The following is a 17138-nucleotide window of genomic DNA, read 5'->3' on the forward strand; positions in this document are numbered from 1 at the left end:
GATACAATACGATTCTTTTATGAACGTTGTACTTTCTCTCAGAAAAGTGCTATTGCTTTACAGAATTTATCAAAAATCAAACTCGATGGAATATCAGAAATGTATATCAATCGTTTCTGATTATTTCTTAAATGAAAATTATCGTATAGAATTGACACAAAATTCTTTCGTATCTTTTGCCACGAGAAAACGAATATACTTATTATTAATATCGATCATTGGTAGCAAAAAAATATTTTCTCCCTATTATTATTATTATTATTCCACCTCTATGTATGTGTGTGTTGAATATATGAATTAATTCATAAATAAAAACACAAATCTCTAAATAATTAATGTTTGAGATTAGAGAAAATATTATTTTGCTATAACCAATGAGTAAGAAAAACGACCTATACTGCTGTTATCTATACACTTTAACAGCTTTAAAACCTTCTATATGATGTAATACCGAGAAATGGAAAGGGAAATCTTGATGTTTGAGGCTGGGGAGTTTGCTGCGTATGTATAGGTGAAAACGACGTTTGTTGAAGAAGCGAAGAATTTTGTTGGTTTTGTAGAGGAGATAAAGATTGACCAGGAGAATGCGAATGTAAATTTGGTTGATGAGGATAAGTTAACGCGTGATGACAAGGGGAAGGCTGTGAATTCTGTACCGATGGCTGTTGTACATTTAGATTATTTGTAACGGTGATGTTACTAGGAATGCCAAGACTATTAGGAACGTTGTTTGGGATTGTCAGATTGTTTGGAATGCTGAGCGCGTTTGGGAGATTCAAATTTGTCTGCAGGCTGGATGGAAGGGAGAGAGTACCTGGTGTAAGATAATGTACATTGAAAGATGGACGGGGGGGCTAGTAAAGCCTCATACCTTCTCCAAATTTGACGATAAGAGGATCGACAGCTGGACTACCAATGAAACTACCAGCTTCGCTGCTTCCCCTACCTTGATCTGATTCTGCACTGCTTGTGTCATATTTTGTATCATCTGTAATATCAAATGTATAAGATAAAATGATATAACTTAACCTAAAAACATAATGCCATCAAAATATAAAAGACAACAACTTACCTTGACGATTTACCCAATCCTGATTGATGGGTTTCGACGTTACCTCAGTTGTTTTGACTGGATTAATCGGATCATATATAGCGCGTACATTCTTGTGCAGAAAAGGACAATGTGGTTTTCTGCAGCCACCAGGTTGTGTTTCCCAATAGCATGGAATTGATTTGCGGTTTTTCTAAATAAAAAACCAAATAAATTAATAATATCTATACAGATAATATCTCCTTGAAGAATAATTAATATGTTATATATTATGAAACAATCCAAATTTTAATCAAATGTACACTTACTTTCAATTCCATATGCCTAAAGCTACAATGCTCATTAAGGCAATTACCCTGCTGCCAATAGGAGCACATTGTTTCGCAACCCAAAGCAGATGGTTCATGTCTAAATGGACAGAGATCACCCTGTGAAATACAAACAAATATTGATAAATAAAATAGCTATATATTTTATAAACAATAATAAAATTTATACATTGCTTATTTATAATCCTTATATATATATACACATATATATATGTATATATATATATATATATATGTAGTCCTAATGTGCGTGTATATATATATATATATATATATATATATGTAGTCCTAATGTGCGTGTATATGTATATATATATATATACATACATTTATTAACTGCTTACAGTACTCAAAGATTATATACTGGAAGCAAAATGATAATATAACTGCTATTTGTTGATTGTGTGACGAATTATATCATCATATAAGTTTGTCAATACTTTACGATGATATTACATTAACAAAAAATATTGTTAATTATTTAAGATCTGAAATGTAAAAACCATGTATTCCAGTAGATATTATCATTATTATATTTTACCTACTCTTAATTAAACAGTGAAATTGCCTAGTATTAAATATACTCTATAATTCATGAAATAAGTACAGTACAAAGATCGTAATCGAGCATGTTCAACGAGACATTTTGATTATTGATCTTACAATAGATTAATAAAAAACAGTATACTTTGTTCTCGTGGACGATAAAAAAAAAAAATATATAAGAACACAAATTTTGCGAAAAGGGAAGTATCGCACAATATGGCTTCAACATGGCCGACCTAACCTTGCGACGTTTACGAAAGTTAAGCAATATGGGAGAAAAATTTGAAAAGTACTGTTATAATCATAGTACTGTTGAATACGATAAGCATTAGCTCGGAGGAAACAAAAATGGGCTTACCTTTTTGCACGTAGAATAATAGAAAAAGTAGCAATCGGTGTTCTTATGACTGTGCTCCATTTGCAAGAACCGATAAAACGATGAGTGATCGTGTTCTTTGCTAGAAAACAAATCAAAGTCAAATCGTTATAACTTCTGTCCATTCTCGAATAACGAAAGGGTGCGATGAAAGATGAGATATAAAAAATATCACAGAGAAAAATGTTACCATTTAGTACGAAACATGATTCTCAGTCTCTTGTACTTTCGTGCTCGGCACACAGCAGTTGTAATCTTACTGGGGTTATATTTGAATTTCACAGTTTCGAAAGTTGTCGATGTTTTTCATATTTATATTTGTCTTTTTTCTAACTGTTTACAAAGCTATTCTGTTACTTACGTTGCTTATGATACTCCTCGTGAGTCCTTTTTTGCCTCCTTGCTGTAACCGACACACAAATCACTCACACCGATTCGGGTAGTCAATTTCGACCGTACGACTCTGTCGCCTGGGCGCTGATGGATGCGCGTACCGAATGGTTCCGAAATTGATCGAACGTACACGATTATTTTTGGCGGGTAAATTAAAATTGTTTTCGCGAAAATTTCAATAAAAATAATTACATTTGTAACAGATAACGATATATTACATTATTTAAATAAATTTGACGTTTATCAAATATATTTTTAAAAGAAAAATGTCTTTTGTTCTTTTTTTTTATTTCTTTTTATTATCTTTATTGTTATGCCTTTAAAAGTTCAAACAACTTTACAATTATCGTCATTTTAAAAATGTCCCTTTCTTAAATATATCACAATAACCAAGTGCACAGGAGTACATAAGTATAACAAAAGTAGTGTGAATATGAAAGTTTTGTAAAAATTATTTGACACAAACCAACACAAATTATTTTGAATGTTAAGTAAATATATTATCTTATACATACTATTTTAGGACTGATAATATATTTATTTTTTTTTTTTTTTTTTTTTTTTATGAGAAAGTAATTCCATTATTTATACTATAAAAAAGTAATAATATAAAAATAATAATATAATAATAATATAATAGTAGTAGCAGCTTAAACAAAGCCATATATTCCCTTTTCGCGCATGAATTGACACCACATAACGTACTCTTGGAATTTGATTAATATTTTCATTGAAATCATATAAGTCAATTACAATTTCGCAGATGCGTAAAACAGATACATTTCGTAAATTATGGCTGTAGATATCTTGACATTATCTCGCATTAATATATTTTTAATTAATGCAAGATATCAATTTACAAAATGTATTTTCTTTTTAAAGATATACGATGTGTATTCAGTATTCACACACATATATATATTATTATTATTATTATTATTATTATTATTATTATTATTATTATTATTATTATTATTATTATTATTATTATTATTGTTATTATTATTGTTATTGTTATTGTTATTGTTATTATTATTATTACTTTTATTATTACTATTATTATTATTATTATTATTATTATTATTATTATTATTATTATTATTATTATTATTATTATTATTATTATTATTATTATTATTAATATTATTAATATTATTATTAAAGATGGCCACTTTATTATGGCTTTGAGAAAACTATAAACAATAAACAATCGTTTGCTATTAGACAATCTTTCTAATTCAATTTCTGTAGCATAAAACAGGTTTAATGATTGTACAATATCCAAACACATTGGATGTTCTAAACAACTATTAGAAGATAATTTAAGTTTGCTTAATTGCTATAATCATTTCAATGTATATTTAAAAACAGCATCACCTCCCTCAATGTCTCGTTATTACTTAAAAATGGACAACAGAGATATGTAAGGCATAAATATAATAACCCCCAAAAGTATAAAGTCAAAACTATACATTCTAACTCTGATTATACATACATAGTTAGTAAACTTCAAAAATTGTTAGACCTCTTATTACAACAAAAAATATTATCAAAACGATACATTACACAGCCTGAATGCTCAGAATTATTGAATTATTTGAATATCGATCAAAATTCATTGTAAAGTCTTACAGAAGAAATCAGTTTTATATAGACTTATCACAAATAATTTGTTAAGAATATTAATAAAATTATATAGGTATAATTATATCACATTGAATATATTATATAACGAAAGGAAAACAACTATTGCGGAATATTGCGATTACAGAATTATAAGTTTTTCTAAGCATTCCCAAAACACTTAATTCATTTCACACTTACAATAGTCTATATTATAGATTAATTTTTATATGTATACAAATTACTATATATAAATCACTGTACCATTCTTCAAGTATCTTGTATTATCGTACATATACATACATTACAATATAGAGCGAAATAGTAGAAGGACCCTAAGTGTGTATATTTATGTAATATGCAATATTAAGCATAAATATACACACACTTCTAATTATTTATTTCTTATGCTAACATAACGACATAATCCAACCCAAATCATATAATTATTTTCAAAAGTACATTTACATTTCTTTTTTTTTTAATTTTTTTTTTTTATTTTTTTATTTTTTTATTTTTTTTTTTGATAGAATATATACAGTTATTAAACGACATTATTTGTAATTGATTAATCAAATCAGAATGCTTTTCTTTTTTCTATTATATTACAACATTTATGTTGCAGATTACATAAAATATTCATGATTTAAATGTGCTAAACATGTTAGATATTTTAAATAAGTAAATGTAATAGCTGATATGTACTTTGAAATATATATATGTGCGAATATATATATACATAGATATATATATACATATACACACACACACATATTTAAGAATAAGAAAACATCTTCAAAACTTACATTTTTTTCTGTATTTTATGCGTATAAATAATATAGATGTATGTACTATTTTAAGGACAAATAAAGATTCATTTATAGATGTATGTACTATTTTAAGGACAAATAAAGAAAGATTCATTTATAGATGAAATAAGATGTTTTTCAACTCTTTTGCTTGTTACTGTTTTGCTAGAAAAATATATTACTACTTTTTTCTCAAGGATTGACCAGCAATCCATTTTAAAACTTATATAAAAACAAATTAAAACATAACAAAATCTAAAATGTATGCATACACATATATTAAAATTTCTATTGTTGAACATAGTCTACTACTGTATTATTGATACGTATATAACACATCTACGAAACACTAAAAAGCAATATTTTTAATTGGACATTGTGAACCTTAGATGTATAACTTATATATATATATTCATCTAATATTTTTAATAATAGAATAAGAAGTAATATATAGAAAATTTTGTAAATATTAAACAGTCTTTTGGGCATCTGGAATTATCATATGAAGATATTATATTTAGTTTTCATTGCTTGATGCATGTTAATGTTTATATTATGAAAAAAATTTCTAATCTAAATAAAATACAATATTTATATCAATTCATATTATACATTTATAGATTCAAGTGAGATTTTATCTATACCAACTATTGGACTATATAAAATGTTAATTTATTATATTATTATATAAAAAGAATCAATAAATTTTTAACAAAAAATATTTAATACAAAAGCAAATATTTACTATTCAGTTTGTTTAAATAAGAATTAATAAGATGTAATCACTCAATAAATCTTATAATATTTCTTAATTACAATTTTTTCAAAATAATAATTTTATTATGAAATATATTTTCTATCTATAAACATAAAATATATTCACATTAAATATATATATATATATATGTATATATATAGATATATAATCGGGGACAAAAGTAAATGGACAGGTACTGGAAATAGATAACGATCAAATTTAATCGAATTAACATGACTTTTATATACTCAAATTTTATTTATTACGTATCCTTATAGTATATACATTATTCAGTAATAAATTGTAAGTCATATCTACATTTGTGTGTAAGGAAACCACACTTAATGATATTGTTGGCTATTTATCAAGAAATAAAGATAAATGGACACTTGTTTTAAATGTTTTCGCGAAGCAACACATGCATAAAAACATCAGGCGTACATCACGCTTAGATGCAGTGATCCCAAACAAACTTTTCAGTATTAATACAGACTTTGTGAAAGTAAGATTATTTGTAAAAAATAGCAGAATGTCAAAAATGAAATTTCGATTCAAATTCGCAGATTATTTCCGACTGTTTTAATAAAGTAAATTTCCGTGTGATAGCGCGTAAGTATAAGATATCAAAAATTGCAGTGGAATAAATTTATATAATAAAAAATATCTACGGAATAATACTGTGGAAAATTAAAAAAAATCATAGACGCAAACGCTGTACTACCGTATACGAGGACTGTCGAATTTTTCACAAATGTCAATAAAATTCGACAATTACTTCGAGAGATATAGTAGAAACGTTAGAATTAAATGTTTCCACAAAAACAACAAAACGAAGATTGCACGAGGATGAATTAAAATGTTACAAAGCTGTACGTAAACCACATATTAATAAAAATAATATAAAAGAGCATTTAGCTTTTGTAAAAAAAATATGTAAATATGCCACTTTAAGTAAATTTGTATTGTGGCAATTAAAGAAAAAACATAATGTCTGAAGAAAAAGAAATGAAGGGTATAAGAGAGTATTTTATTACGCCAATGGTTAAATTTGGCGATGGATCATTAATGGTTTGGGGATGTTTTTCCTGGAATGGAGTTGGTACATTGATAAATATTAACAGAATAATAAATCCGAATAAATATATTAGCATATTGAATGAAAATTTAGAAGAGGCAACAGTAAAAATGGGTCTTGAGGAAGAATTTGTCTTCCAACAAGATAACATTCGCAATTTATTTATTTATTTATTTATTGCCAAGCAGCAATATCAAACATTAATTTTATTATTTGTTTTATTTACTTCACATTATTTTACGTATCCAATTATTTTTGTCTCTCAATAAATAGCCAATAATATCGTTAAATGTGACTTTCTTATACACAAATGTAGATATTTAACTTTTTACTAAATAATGTATATACTATAAGGATACATAATAAATAAAACTTGAATATATAATTTTATCATTATCTATATCCAGTACCTGGTCCATTTATTTTTATCCCCAACTGTATATATATTTATATATATACATATATATGTATATATATATATATATATATATATATATATATATATATATATCTTTCATTACCTTTTCATTAATAAAAATTCCAAACAGACATTAATTATTACAATCACTTTTGTTTTGTATAAAAGCAAATGTTATATCATATAGTTAGATATATATACTTACTGCCTCATTTTGTCATTTTGCATTAAATTGAACGGCAGTTCTTAGCTTTATATGGCAGATAAATATAGTACAATTACAATAATTATAATTACAAGTAAAGCCATATTCTGGAAGAAATATTCCTATCATCATTGTCCGTACCAAATTACATATCTTTTTATGGCTCTGATAGTAATCAATAGAAGATTATAGCCTTTTGAAGAACTAAAAATATAAAATTTCATGTATTCCTTTCTTTTTATATATATATATATATATATATATATATATATATATATATATATAAAATAAGAAAATATAATATATATAACAAAGTTCTACAAACTATTTTGAAAATCATTATACGCATTTTTCATTTATAAAATAAATAAAGATATATATATCCTGAATAATAATAAAATTCATGATTTACCAGAGCTGCAACATTTAGAACAATTAAAACAGCCAGTATGCTATCTCTTAATAGACCATGAGGTTCTATTACTACCTCCTGGCCCATTACCCATGATTTGATTTTGAAGCTCGCTTATTTTTTTTAATAATGTTTCTTTGTCATTAATAAGAATTGCAATATTTTCTTGTGCAGAATTATAACGAGTCTTAATCTTATCTGATTCTTCCTTTATGCGTAATAATTTTGTATTTTCCTCTGAAAGTCTTTCTAAAGTTCCAAGACGTCGTCTGAGTTCTTCATTATCAGATTTCAGTTGTTTACTGGTTTGTCTTAAAGAATTCAATTCTACTTCAAGTTCTTCATCTTTAAAAATTTGATTTCTACCATTTGAATTCAATTTATCAGAATTATTTTTATCCGATATAGTTACTGCAAAAAAGAAAAATGTTATTTTTAATATATTTATTTTTTATCAAAAAATAATGTGTAGAAAAAAAAAACTATTTTTTATAGATAGATATCATGTGTCATATTATCATGAAGTAAAAAAAAATAAATTACTTTTGATAATCTTAAAATATAATTATTGTCTAGCTCACTCTATCATGCTAGCTGAATAAATAAAATATATCTAGAAAATGAAATAGAATACTATCACAAGCTTATTTTATTTAATGTTAATCCATGCTTGTATGTTGTGAAAATGAAAAATGTTGACATATTAAAAATTATGTATTAAATAAAAGAAATAAAAATATAAAAAAAAAACAATATAATTATTTTCGAATGATCTTATCTATTATTTATATATATTTCATAAAAATATCTCAAAGAAATTTTCATAAAGTTAAATTTTTAGAATAAATATTAATCGATATTTCTTTTTTAAACATGCTTGCTAACAGTGCATATCTATTAATATATATCCATAATATATGAATATAAATATATATATATATATATATATATATTTATTTATTTATTTATGTTTATATATATACACAACTAGCTTAAGATGTGCTGAAATAAGCAACAAAATCTAAAGCTAATTTTCTAATTGTGTTATACCAATGCTCACATTCGAAAGGCCTTCTGAGTGCACTGGACAATTACGCAATATATAATATCAATTTTTTGAAAACAAAATTCTGCCACTTGCATGTAATATACATATAAACCTACATAAAAGTAATATATCATATATAAGTAAGCATATATTATTTAGTTACAAAATTCACTGTATTATATACATTTTATTATGGATGAAAAACTAAATATGAAATAATATCTATATTAGAATAACATAAAAATAAAATGCAATAGATTGCAAGTGGCAGTAAAAACTTAATCTACCCATTATTTTATGTCTTTTAACTTACCAACTGGTTCAATAGTAAAGGCACCGCTTATATCCCTTGTTATTCTAAGTTTTGATATATTCAATTGTATGGGAATTGGACCTGGTGATGTTATATTGTTTGGAGGCCGATCTTCATTCAAATGAAGATATATTCTTTCGAGATATACCTAAAAAATGAATATAGTAATTTATATAATTACTTTATAAATACTATAGAAGCATATTTAATAAAATTTATTATATTACCTGCATTGGAATAGGTTTAGGTATAATTTCGTCCTCTGCTAAATCTGCTAAACCTGTAACAGAGCTCATGGATAGTGTCATAGATACATCAGTTACATTAATATCCAATGTATCTTCGAATAAATCCATGATTCCCTGTTTGTCCAATAAATTAATACTATCAGTTGGCTCTTTGATTACTTTACTCTCTTCCAATGATTTATTAGTAGTTTTATTGCTCTGATAAGCTTGGAATAATTTCAATGAATCTTCTTTATTTTTTAAATCGTGATCTAAGCGTAATTTGATGCACGTTCTACAATCCGAGTCTGATGGTAGTTCGACCCAACCTCTTGATCGAGAACTGAATTTTGTCTAGTAAATAAAATATAATGAATTAGATTAGTACAATTTAAAAAATTATAACAAATAATTTTTTTAAAACACTGATTTTGCTTTTTTAGGTAATCTTAATAACAAATTTACTATATTTTCATAAAATAAATCAATTAATAATTTAAAAAGTTCAAATAAACACATCTCTTTAAACATAGCGACACATAAGCCTACATTGATTAGCATAATCATATACATTATTATAGCATTAAAACATATAGCTGAGAGAGAATGAAATGTAATTTTGTAAAGCTTAAATATAAAAGATAGACGTGCTTTTAATTAAAGATAAAGCAGCTATATAAATAATTAATTATATAATACAAGCGTTATTATTTACTTGAAAATCTGCTATGCATATATACTGGTTGAAATTACATACTGTAGATGATCTACATTCGTATTTAGCACACAAGCAAATTAAACATTCAAATCTTTATGCTAACTAATTTGATATCTAACAATATTTTAAGTTTTTATATTTTACACTTTATAAATTGATTTAGAAATTAAGAATGCAAAAAATCTCGATCATAATGCTATGTACTTATTAAGATTTACATGCACTTGTAAATATTTAAAATATGTATGAATAAAATATTTAATATATGTATGTATGAGAATATTCTGCCAATACCTTTCTCTTGACCTGCCACAAGTGCCACATAAAAACATTCACAAGAGAAGGAGAGACGCGAAGGAGAGATGCATGCAAAAAAGTTAAAAGACAAAATTTATGTCAATATGTATTTAAATACATATGAATATATAATATGACATAATAGTGTGTATAGCACAAATAATAACTAAACATTGCATATGAAATCTACACAAATGCATTGTTTCTTATTATTGTAATTTATATAGTTATTGATTATCTTATATAATTCTTATTAATGATAAAATATTCGAAGTATAACAAATGTTAATTGTATTTATCAGATTCGTTATAGAATATAAATAGATTATTAATTTAAAAAAAAAGATATATATATATATTAAAATATATAAAAAAAAAAAAGGAAAATCATCCCAAAAACTTGTTCGTACAAATTGAAAAAAAATGTTAAAGCTTTGACTAGAGAAAATGTAAAAATTATGTACTTGCTTATACCCACTCAATTAAAAACGAACATTCTTGTGCATATTCAGAAAAAAATACGTATATTATTTTAATAAAAATGATACGCGAGTCTTACCTGAAATTCGTCCCACGGAATAGATGGACACTCGTCATTTTTTATATTTGACACTTGAACTTTTATAGCTGAAGAGTAGCCAGAAGATTGTTGAATAAATTCAACTTTGGATAATTTAAACGTGGTAACAGATATCTATAAATAAAAAAATATATATGTAATGATATAATAAATAATAATGATACACGTAATACATGCAGATACATATAAAATGAAATAGAAATATTTACTATATCTTTTCTTTTGCAAACACTATCAACAGATTTTTCACTTTGCGTGTCTGGCGTTTCCTCTACTACTTCACTGGCCTCTTCCACTGCAGTTATTCTAATGGTATTATCAATTGTAAATATTCCTTCCAATTTGTCTTGATCTTGAAGATTAATTAATGCATAATTTTCGCTATCCGAGCTTATATCACTCCTCATTGATACAGTATCACTACTACCATCTTCAGGAGATGCTTTCAAAGCTGAATCAATGGATGTCATTAAATTACTAAATCCTTTTTTCATAGAAGATAAACCAACATTAAAATTATTTGGAATGAAAGGTGTATTTGGTATCAAATCCGGTTTATTATGTTTTTGTATGGTATCTCCTCCTTGTTTTAATGATAAACCTTCTTCTTCTACTATTGTATGCTGTTTTTCAGGAGCGATACTCGTATGTATATGTTCTCGTTTATCTGAACTGTCATTTTGCTTAAACGTAACAACTGGTGGTTGCTCTATAAAGACAGAATGTGTAAAATCCATAGACATCGATGATACTTCACTTTGTGGCGTTTCAACGTCATTACTTGTGTTCATTCTCTTTGTGCTGAAGTCAACTTTCGCATTTTGTGTAGCACTGTGCCAAGCAGCAGATGATCCAGCAAAATCATCAGCTATACTAGATGAATCAGGTACAACAGATTCCAAATCTCCGCCAGAATTTTCTTTCCCAGGAGTATGTGAAGGCATTACAAAAGTTATTTCTATTTGTGGTATTAAAGCACCAATAATTAATGAACCACTAGATTCAACATTCAATATCTTATTTGAATCGATAGCTAAATATGTAGTCAATTCGGACAAAACTTCTGACAATCTTAATAAGAAAAGATATTGATAATGATTTATTTGTATACTAATTAAATTGCTTATATATGCGAGTCCATGAATATCTGCAGTAGAAGTGGTTTTTGTAGTTACTGATTCTAAATTCATATGACACCAAAAGGTTAAAGGAAATGCATCGAAGAATGGTACTGGACGATTCTGTCCTACTGCTCTAGCACCAAAAAAGTCACCCCAAACAGGTTCTAAATTGCAACACCAAACATCTTTTGCTTCTGTCCATAAAAATTCACGATGTAATTGTCGAATTAATTCGTTCACTGAATTACTGGTAAATGTTGATGGTGCAGATCTAATATTATCTGTACCTACAAACACAAGAAACAAGAATGCATTAACAAATTAACATTTACAAATATATATATATATAAAAGATCTTGAAAAAATTACCTGCGCAATGTGCTAAAAATTTATCAGTCACAACATGAAAATCATTCTCTTTACTTGGAAATTCAGCTCCAAAAAACATTTGGCCCAATTGAAATGTGTTTAAACATTGTGCTAAGTCAGCTCTTGAAGATCTTTCCACCGATCGGACATTAGTAATCAATGCCCTAGAAGTCTGAATGTGCAAGGATTTAGGTCTATCTTTTTGATTCGGATAATCCTGCTGATTTTCAAAAACTATCTGAAAGTAATTATTAAAGCAAAATATTAAAATTAAAATTTAAAAAAAAAATATTAATATATATGCATATAAAAAACTCACCTTTGGAAGAATAGCTTCTATCTTTACATCAAAATACATAATATTTTTTAAATTTGATGTCTCATTCTTTTTCATAAGCGAATGATGCAGATTTAATAGAAAAGAATTAAACCAAAGGCAGGAGCATACATCAAAGTTTACTTGAATTGGATTTACTTGTACATAAAATTTTGGTGGTGGCACTATAACAAATGGAATATATATTTTTTTGTTTTCCGTACATTTAACTATATAATATTTTTAATAATTTTAATAATCAATAAAATAAAAATAAAAAAATGTTTTTATACATTTATGTGTTCTTACATGGAAAAGTGATATCTCCAGGATAATAGTAATAAATAAATTCTCCATGAAGAATAGTTAAATCTTCAGGAAGGCAGAATTTATCTCGATCTCCTAAACAAAAATATCGATTTAAATAGAAAATGTTTATAATATTTATTTTTTATTAACATGCTACACATGCTGAATAATCCCAAGTAAAAATATATTTTATCTAAAATATATATCTATGTATCATTGCTTAATGTTATTTATATGCATAAATTATTAATGAAATGAAGCTCCTCTAACATAATAATTAGAAAGAATATAGTAATAAAATAAATGTAATTCATTTATGATTGTATATATTAATGTATTGTTTAATGTATTGTTATTGTATAAAATTGTAGATTATGTCAATATATATATTTTTTGAATTATAAAAGCAAATAAATTTCTTAATGAACTACCTTCTGAGTAACACTCAGATGTTACATAAAAACAAGCACACAACATTTACTTGGTATTATATACCTGATGGACGTTTCTTCCTCGATTGAGCTATACAATTACCAAATAAAATAATTAATAATAATAATGTACTCTAAAAATTAAAAACTAGAATTCTCATAGAGCATAGTTAAGTATAAACTGTATTATAATAATAAAATCTTTTCTCTCGTGTTTTAAGAAAATATAATAACCTAATAATTGATATGAATTTATCCTATATTTAAACAAAAAATAAAAAATATTTTGAACATAAACAAGAAAAAAAGAAAAAAAAAAAAAAGAAAAAAAAGAGGAAAAAAAGAAAAAAAAAAGGAGGGGACAAAAGAAAAAAAGAGGAAAAAATCATTATGAAATACCTGTAATAAATTCCTTTGGTATAGACTTGCGTGATGCGGTTGTTACTTTGAATAACGTAAAATCATCAATTCTAATGACTATACAAGTTGTCATTAATTTTGCAAGCTGCTCGAGAACATAATTTTTTACTGGATTTCCGCTAGAATATTGAAACTTTTTCTGTTCTTGAGATCCTACATTTCCACCCTGTGATTGACTATTTTTTTCTAAACTTTCTCCAGAACCTTTTGTAGCACTGCCTGCGCATTTGAAAGAAAAATATTACAATTACGAATACATTACAAATTTTTCTACAGATTTTTTTATATTTTAATTTTCAAACCTGTAGCATTTCCTTGACTTCTTGTTAATGGAGAATGTTGTGTTCTTCCAGAATCAATCAGATCCATAAATTGACTTCTGAAAGAACTCAATGATTGTTGTAACCATTGACTATGTGGCGTAGCATTTTCTCTATATTTAATCCAATCTTTTCTATCAGCCATTGCCAAATGATACGGATAGTAATCAATATAGAATTTGACTAAACATATTTGCAGAGCACCACCATCCTTTAAATCAGGATGTAATGATCTACCTGCTATTATAAAAGTGATATTATCATATTACTAATAGTAATTACTTTTTAATAAGAATAATTTTTAACTCACCACCAACATCATCACACAAATGTAGATCAATTCTCTGAGGCCAAAAGTGATAAGAAGTTTCTACAACATCATGTTTTGAAAATAATTTTGATATTGGTGTATTGAATTGATTTTTTGTTCTACTTCGTTGAGAGATTTGTGCTTGATATTCTGGTAAAACCTTGAAATAAGGAAAAACACAAATTTAAATTCATTATATAGAACGTCTTAATATAAATGTCATGCAAAGTAACTATAAGAGATTAAAAAAAAAATATATAACAATTAAAATAGTTATGAAACACACCTCTAACTTTCTAGCCGCTTTTGTTTTTCGTTCTAGTATAGTTGCTTTCTCTATGAGACCTCCTAAAGAATCTATGAAATGCAATGCTGCTTTTAATTGAGAGTCTGTTAAAACCCACAAGAGATCATCTAATATGAGTATCAATCTTGAACCCATAATAAAGCAATCTAATGAAAAATAATAATTTAAATTATATAAATTATTTAATCATTGTTATAAAAATTTTAATAAAATTTAACAATGTATTTCACCTGATATTCTTTTCTTTATAGTAATTAAACATCGTGCCTGATTAGTAAGTAAACGGAGAGGTGATAGATTTGTATCTCTAGTACTTTTAGCTTCTATTCTTACAGTCTGCCATACTAATTCTTTAAAAATCAACAATTGGCCACGATCTGGATCTTTTAGTCTTGTTGTTCTTAAGTCACAACGTTGCCATGCAGGTGATTTAGATTCAACGACAATGCGATTCATCTAAATTTTAATCAAAATAATTATATTTCATAATTATTATATGTGTAAATAATATATATATATAGTTTTACCTCTACAGATCCAATAAAAGCAGGACTTTTAAAAGTAACTGATACTTTATTAACAGTAACTGTAATGCCATCGATCACTTTATGGATAAGAGAATATTTTGCTGGACCTGCATAAGATGACAGGCCTTGATTGGAAGACATATTTCTTAAGTCTTCACATGTTTCTACTTCAATATGAACTTCATCCAGTTTCTATAAAAAATTGTAATAAATTTTTGTAATAAAATTTTATCAAATAAATCCTTTATCAAATTATTTATATAATAATGATAATAATAATAATAATAATAATAATTTCTAGAAATATTTTCAAAATAATAATATTACCAACAAAATAGGAACACTCTTTAACTTGGTCCATTGTATACGAAAAGAAACTTTATTGCACCAAGCATTCGTTAATCTTAACCATGACGGAAGTTCTAATAAATCTGTAAGAACAATTTCATCTAATTCTAAATTGGTTAACTCTCCTTCTCCCTTAAACGTACTAAAATTTATTTTATCAGCCGATAGATTTTTAGTAAATCTGTAAAATATGATAAAAATAGTCATTAAAAAGAGGTCAAATCTGATCAATCTTAATCTTAATAAAATAGAAAAATAGGAGTAATTAATTGTTTCTTTATTTTTCATTATATCATAGTAAATTATTTGGATTAAGAATATTTTTGAAAAATTTTCATTATTATAACCATCATTTACATCAGGTGAGTTCAAAATTATTTATAAAGAATAATCAAATTTATATTGTTAAAATGATTTTTTTAAGAAAATAATATTTTATTAGTAATAAAAAAGAAAGTACGATCACAATAAATAAATAAACTTTCATGAATCTTGATTGGAAAAAGTTTTTATATAATGTTATTTTTTTTTTTAATCATATATCAAAGATGGAACGATTTTATCTGACATCATACTAAAGAACAAGGAAATAAAAAATCATAATATTTTGAATACCTTGATAAGTGTTTAAGTAACTGATTTTTAATAATCGACACCATTTTTTAGATTTCTACTTAACATTTATGACGATTAATACGTCTAAACATGGTTAGTTTGACACATGGAGGAACAGATAAAAGAATTCCGTGCCAATGACTATCATGACCATAGACTCTTACAAGATCTTCGATCTTATTTCATGAAAATTAATTTAAAACATATATTAACACGTAACTATGCTCTTTATAATATTGTTTTTATTTTTACAAATGAATAACGAATAATTCGTTTGAAGATAATATTAATAGAATCTATTAATAACAAACTAAAAGGAATATATATATATATATTTTTTTTTTTCTTCTCAACGTAATTTTTAATACAAATGTGTTTAATAAATTTATTTAGTTTTTTGTATATAGCTTAGCGATAACAAAAAGTATGACTTCGTCATAGCCACGTTGAAAGTAATACTCGTTTACAAAATTTCAATAAATACAACAATTTAATTGGTTAATACGTTAAATCATTTCCATGATTTTATCATTGATCTTCTTGTCTTTTCTATAATAAATATTTGCTT

General features: G+C 25.7%; 2 protein-coding genes across 8 annotated transcripts in view; both read right to left on the minus strand.

The window, feature by feature from the left end:
• Positions 1-2810, minus strand: part of LOC118444901 (uncharacterized) — a 16468-nt gene extending 13658 nt beyond the window's left edge. Inside the window, exons 1-5 of one of the 2 annotated variants that reach the window (XM_035873675.2) lie at positions 2493-2648; positions 2285-2384; positions 1360-1479; positions 1073-1244; positions 872-988 (exon numbers count right to left, since the gene is read on the minus strand). In XM_035873675.2, the coding sequence (XP_035729568.1) occupies positions 872-988; positions 1073-1244; positions 1360-1479; positions 2285-2384; positions 2493-2509 (526 nt within the window). In that variant the 5' untranslated portion in view covers positions 2510-2648. The other variant, XM_035873676.2, reaches the window with a different exon arrangement.
• Positions 2811-4897: 2087 nt separating this feature from the next.
• Positions 4898-16872, minus strand: LOC118444894 (bridge-like lipid transfer protein family member 3B). Of its 6 annotated transcripts, XR_014982231.1 has the most exons (20): positions 16571-16870; positions 15935-16136; positions 15608-15799; positions 15311-15536; positions 15060-15226; positions 14774-14933; positions 14446-14703; positions 14123-14362; positions 13788-13814; positions 13293-13385; positions 12987-13168; positions 12668-12905; positions 11387-12585; positions 11157-11291; positions 10595-10606; positions 9583-9936; positions 9356-9503; positions 7995-8405; positions 7583-7786; positions 4898-5616 (listed from the first exon to the last, which is right to left on the minus strand). XR_014982231.1 is itself a non-coding variant. In XM_035873645.2 (19 exons), exons 1-18 carry the CDS (start codon positions 16612-16614, stop codon positions 8035-8037), a joined length of 4245 nt encoding a protein of 1414 aa, XP_035729538.2. In that variant the 5' UTR covers positions 16615-16872; the 3' UTR covers positions 7462-7786; positions 7995-8034. The 6 variants fall into 6 exon arrangements, 5 of the variants coding, with proteins under 5 accessions (XP_035729538.2, XP_035729537.2, XP_085513416.1 ...); XM_035873645.2 differs by lacking the exon at positions 4898-5616 and having other exon boundaries at positions 7462-7786; positions 14446-14700; positions 16571-16872; XM_035873644.2 differs by lacking the exon at positions 4898-5616 and having other exon boundaries at positions 7462-7786.
• Positions 16873-17138: the final 266 nt, after the last annotated feature.

This window comes from Vespa mandarinia, chromosome 1, assembly GCF_050613455.1.
Source record: "Vespa mandarinia isolate Hongniang chromosome 1, ASM5061345v1, whole genome shotgun sequence".
Classification (NCBI taxonomy): domain Eukaryota; kingdom Metazoa; phylum Arthropoda; class Insecta; order Hymenoptera; family Vespidae; genus Vespa; species Vespa mandarinia.

What these genes read in the sequence shown, in the direction of transcription:
- LOC118444894 (XM_035873644.2), bottom strand. Translation starts at nt 16,614, where the DNA reads ATGGTGTCGATTATTAAAAATCAGTTACTTAAACACTTATCAAG. An exon ending in AGAGTGTTCCTATTTTGTTG is followed by an intron (nt 15,800 to 15,934) that starts GTAATATTATTA and finishes AATTTTTTATAG; the next exon opens with AAACTGGATGAAGTTCATAT. An exon ending in TTTGCAAAAGAAAAGATATA is followed by an intron (nt 11,292 to 11,386) that starts GTAAATATTTCT and finishes TTTTATTTATAG; the next exon opens with ATATCTGTTACCACGTTTAA.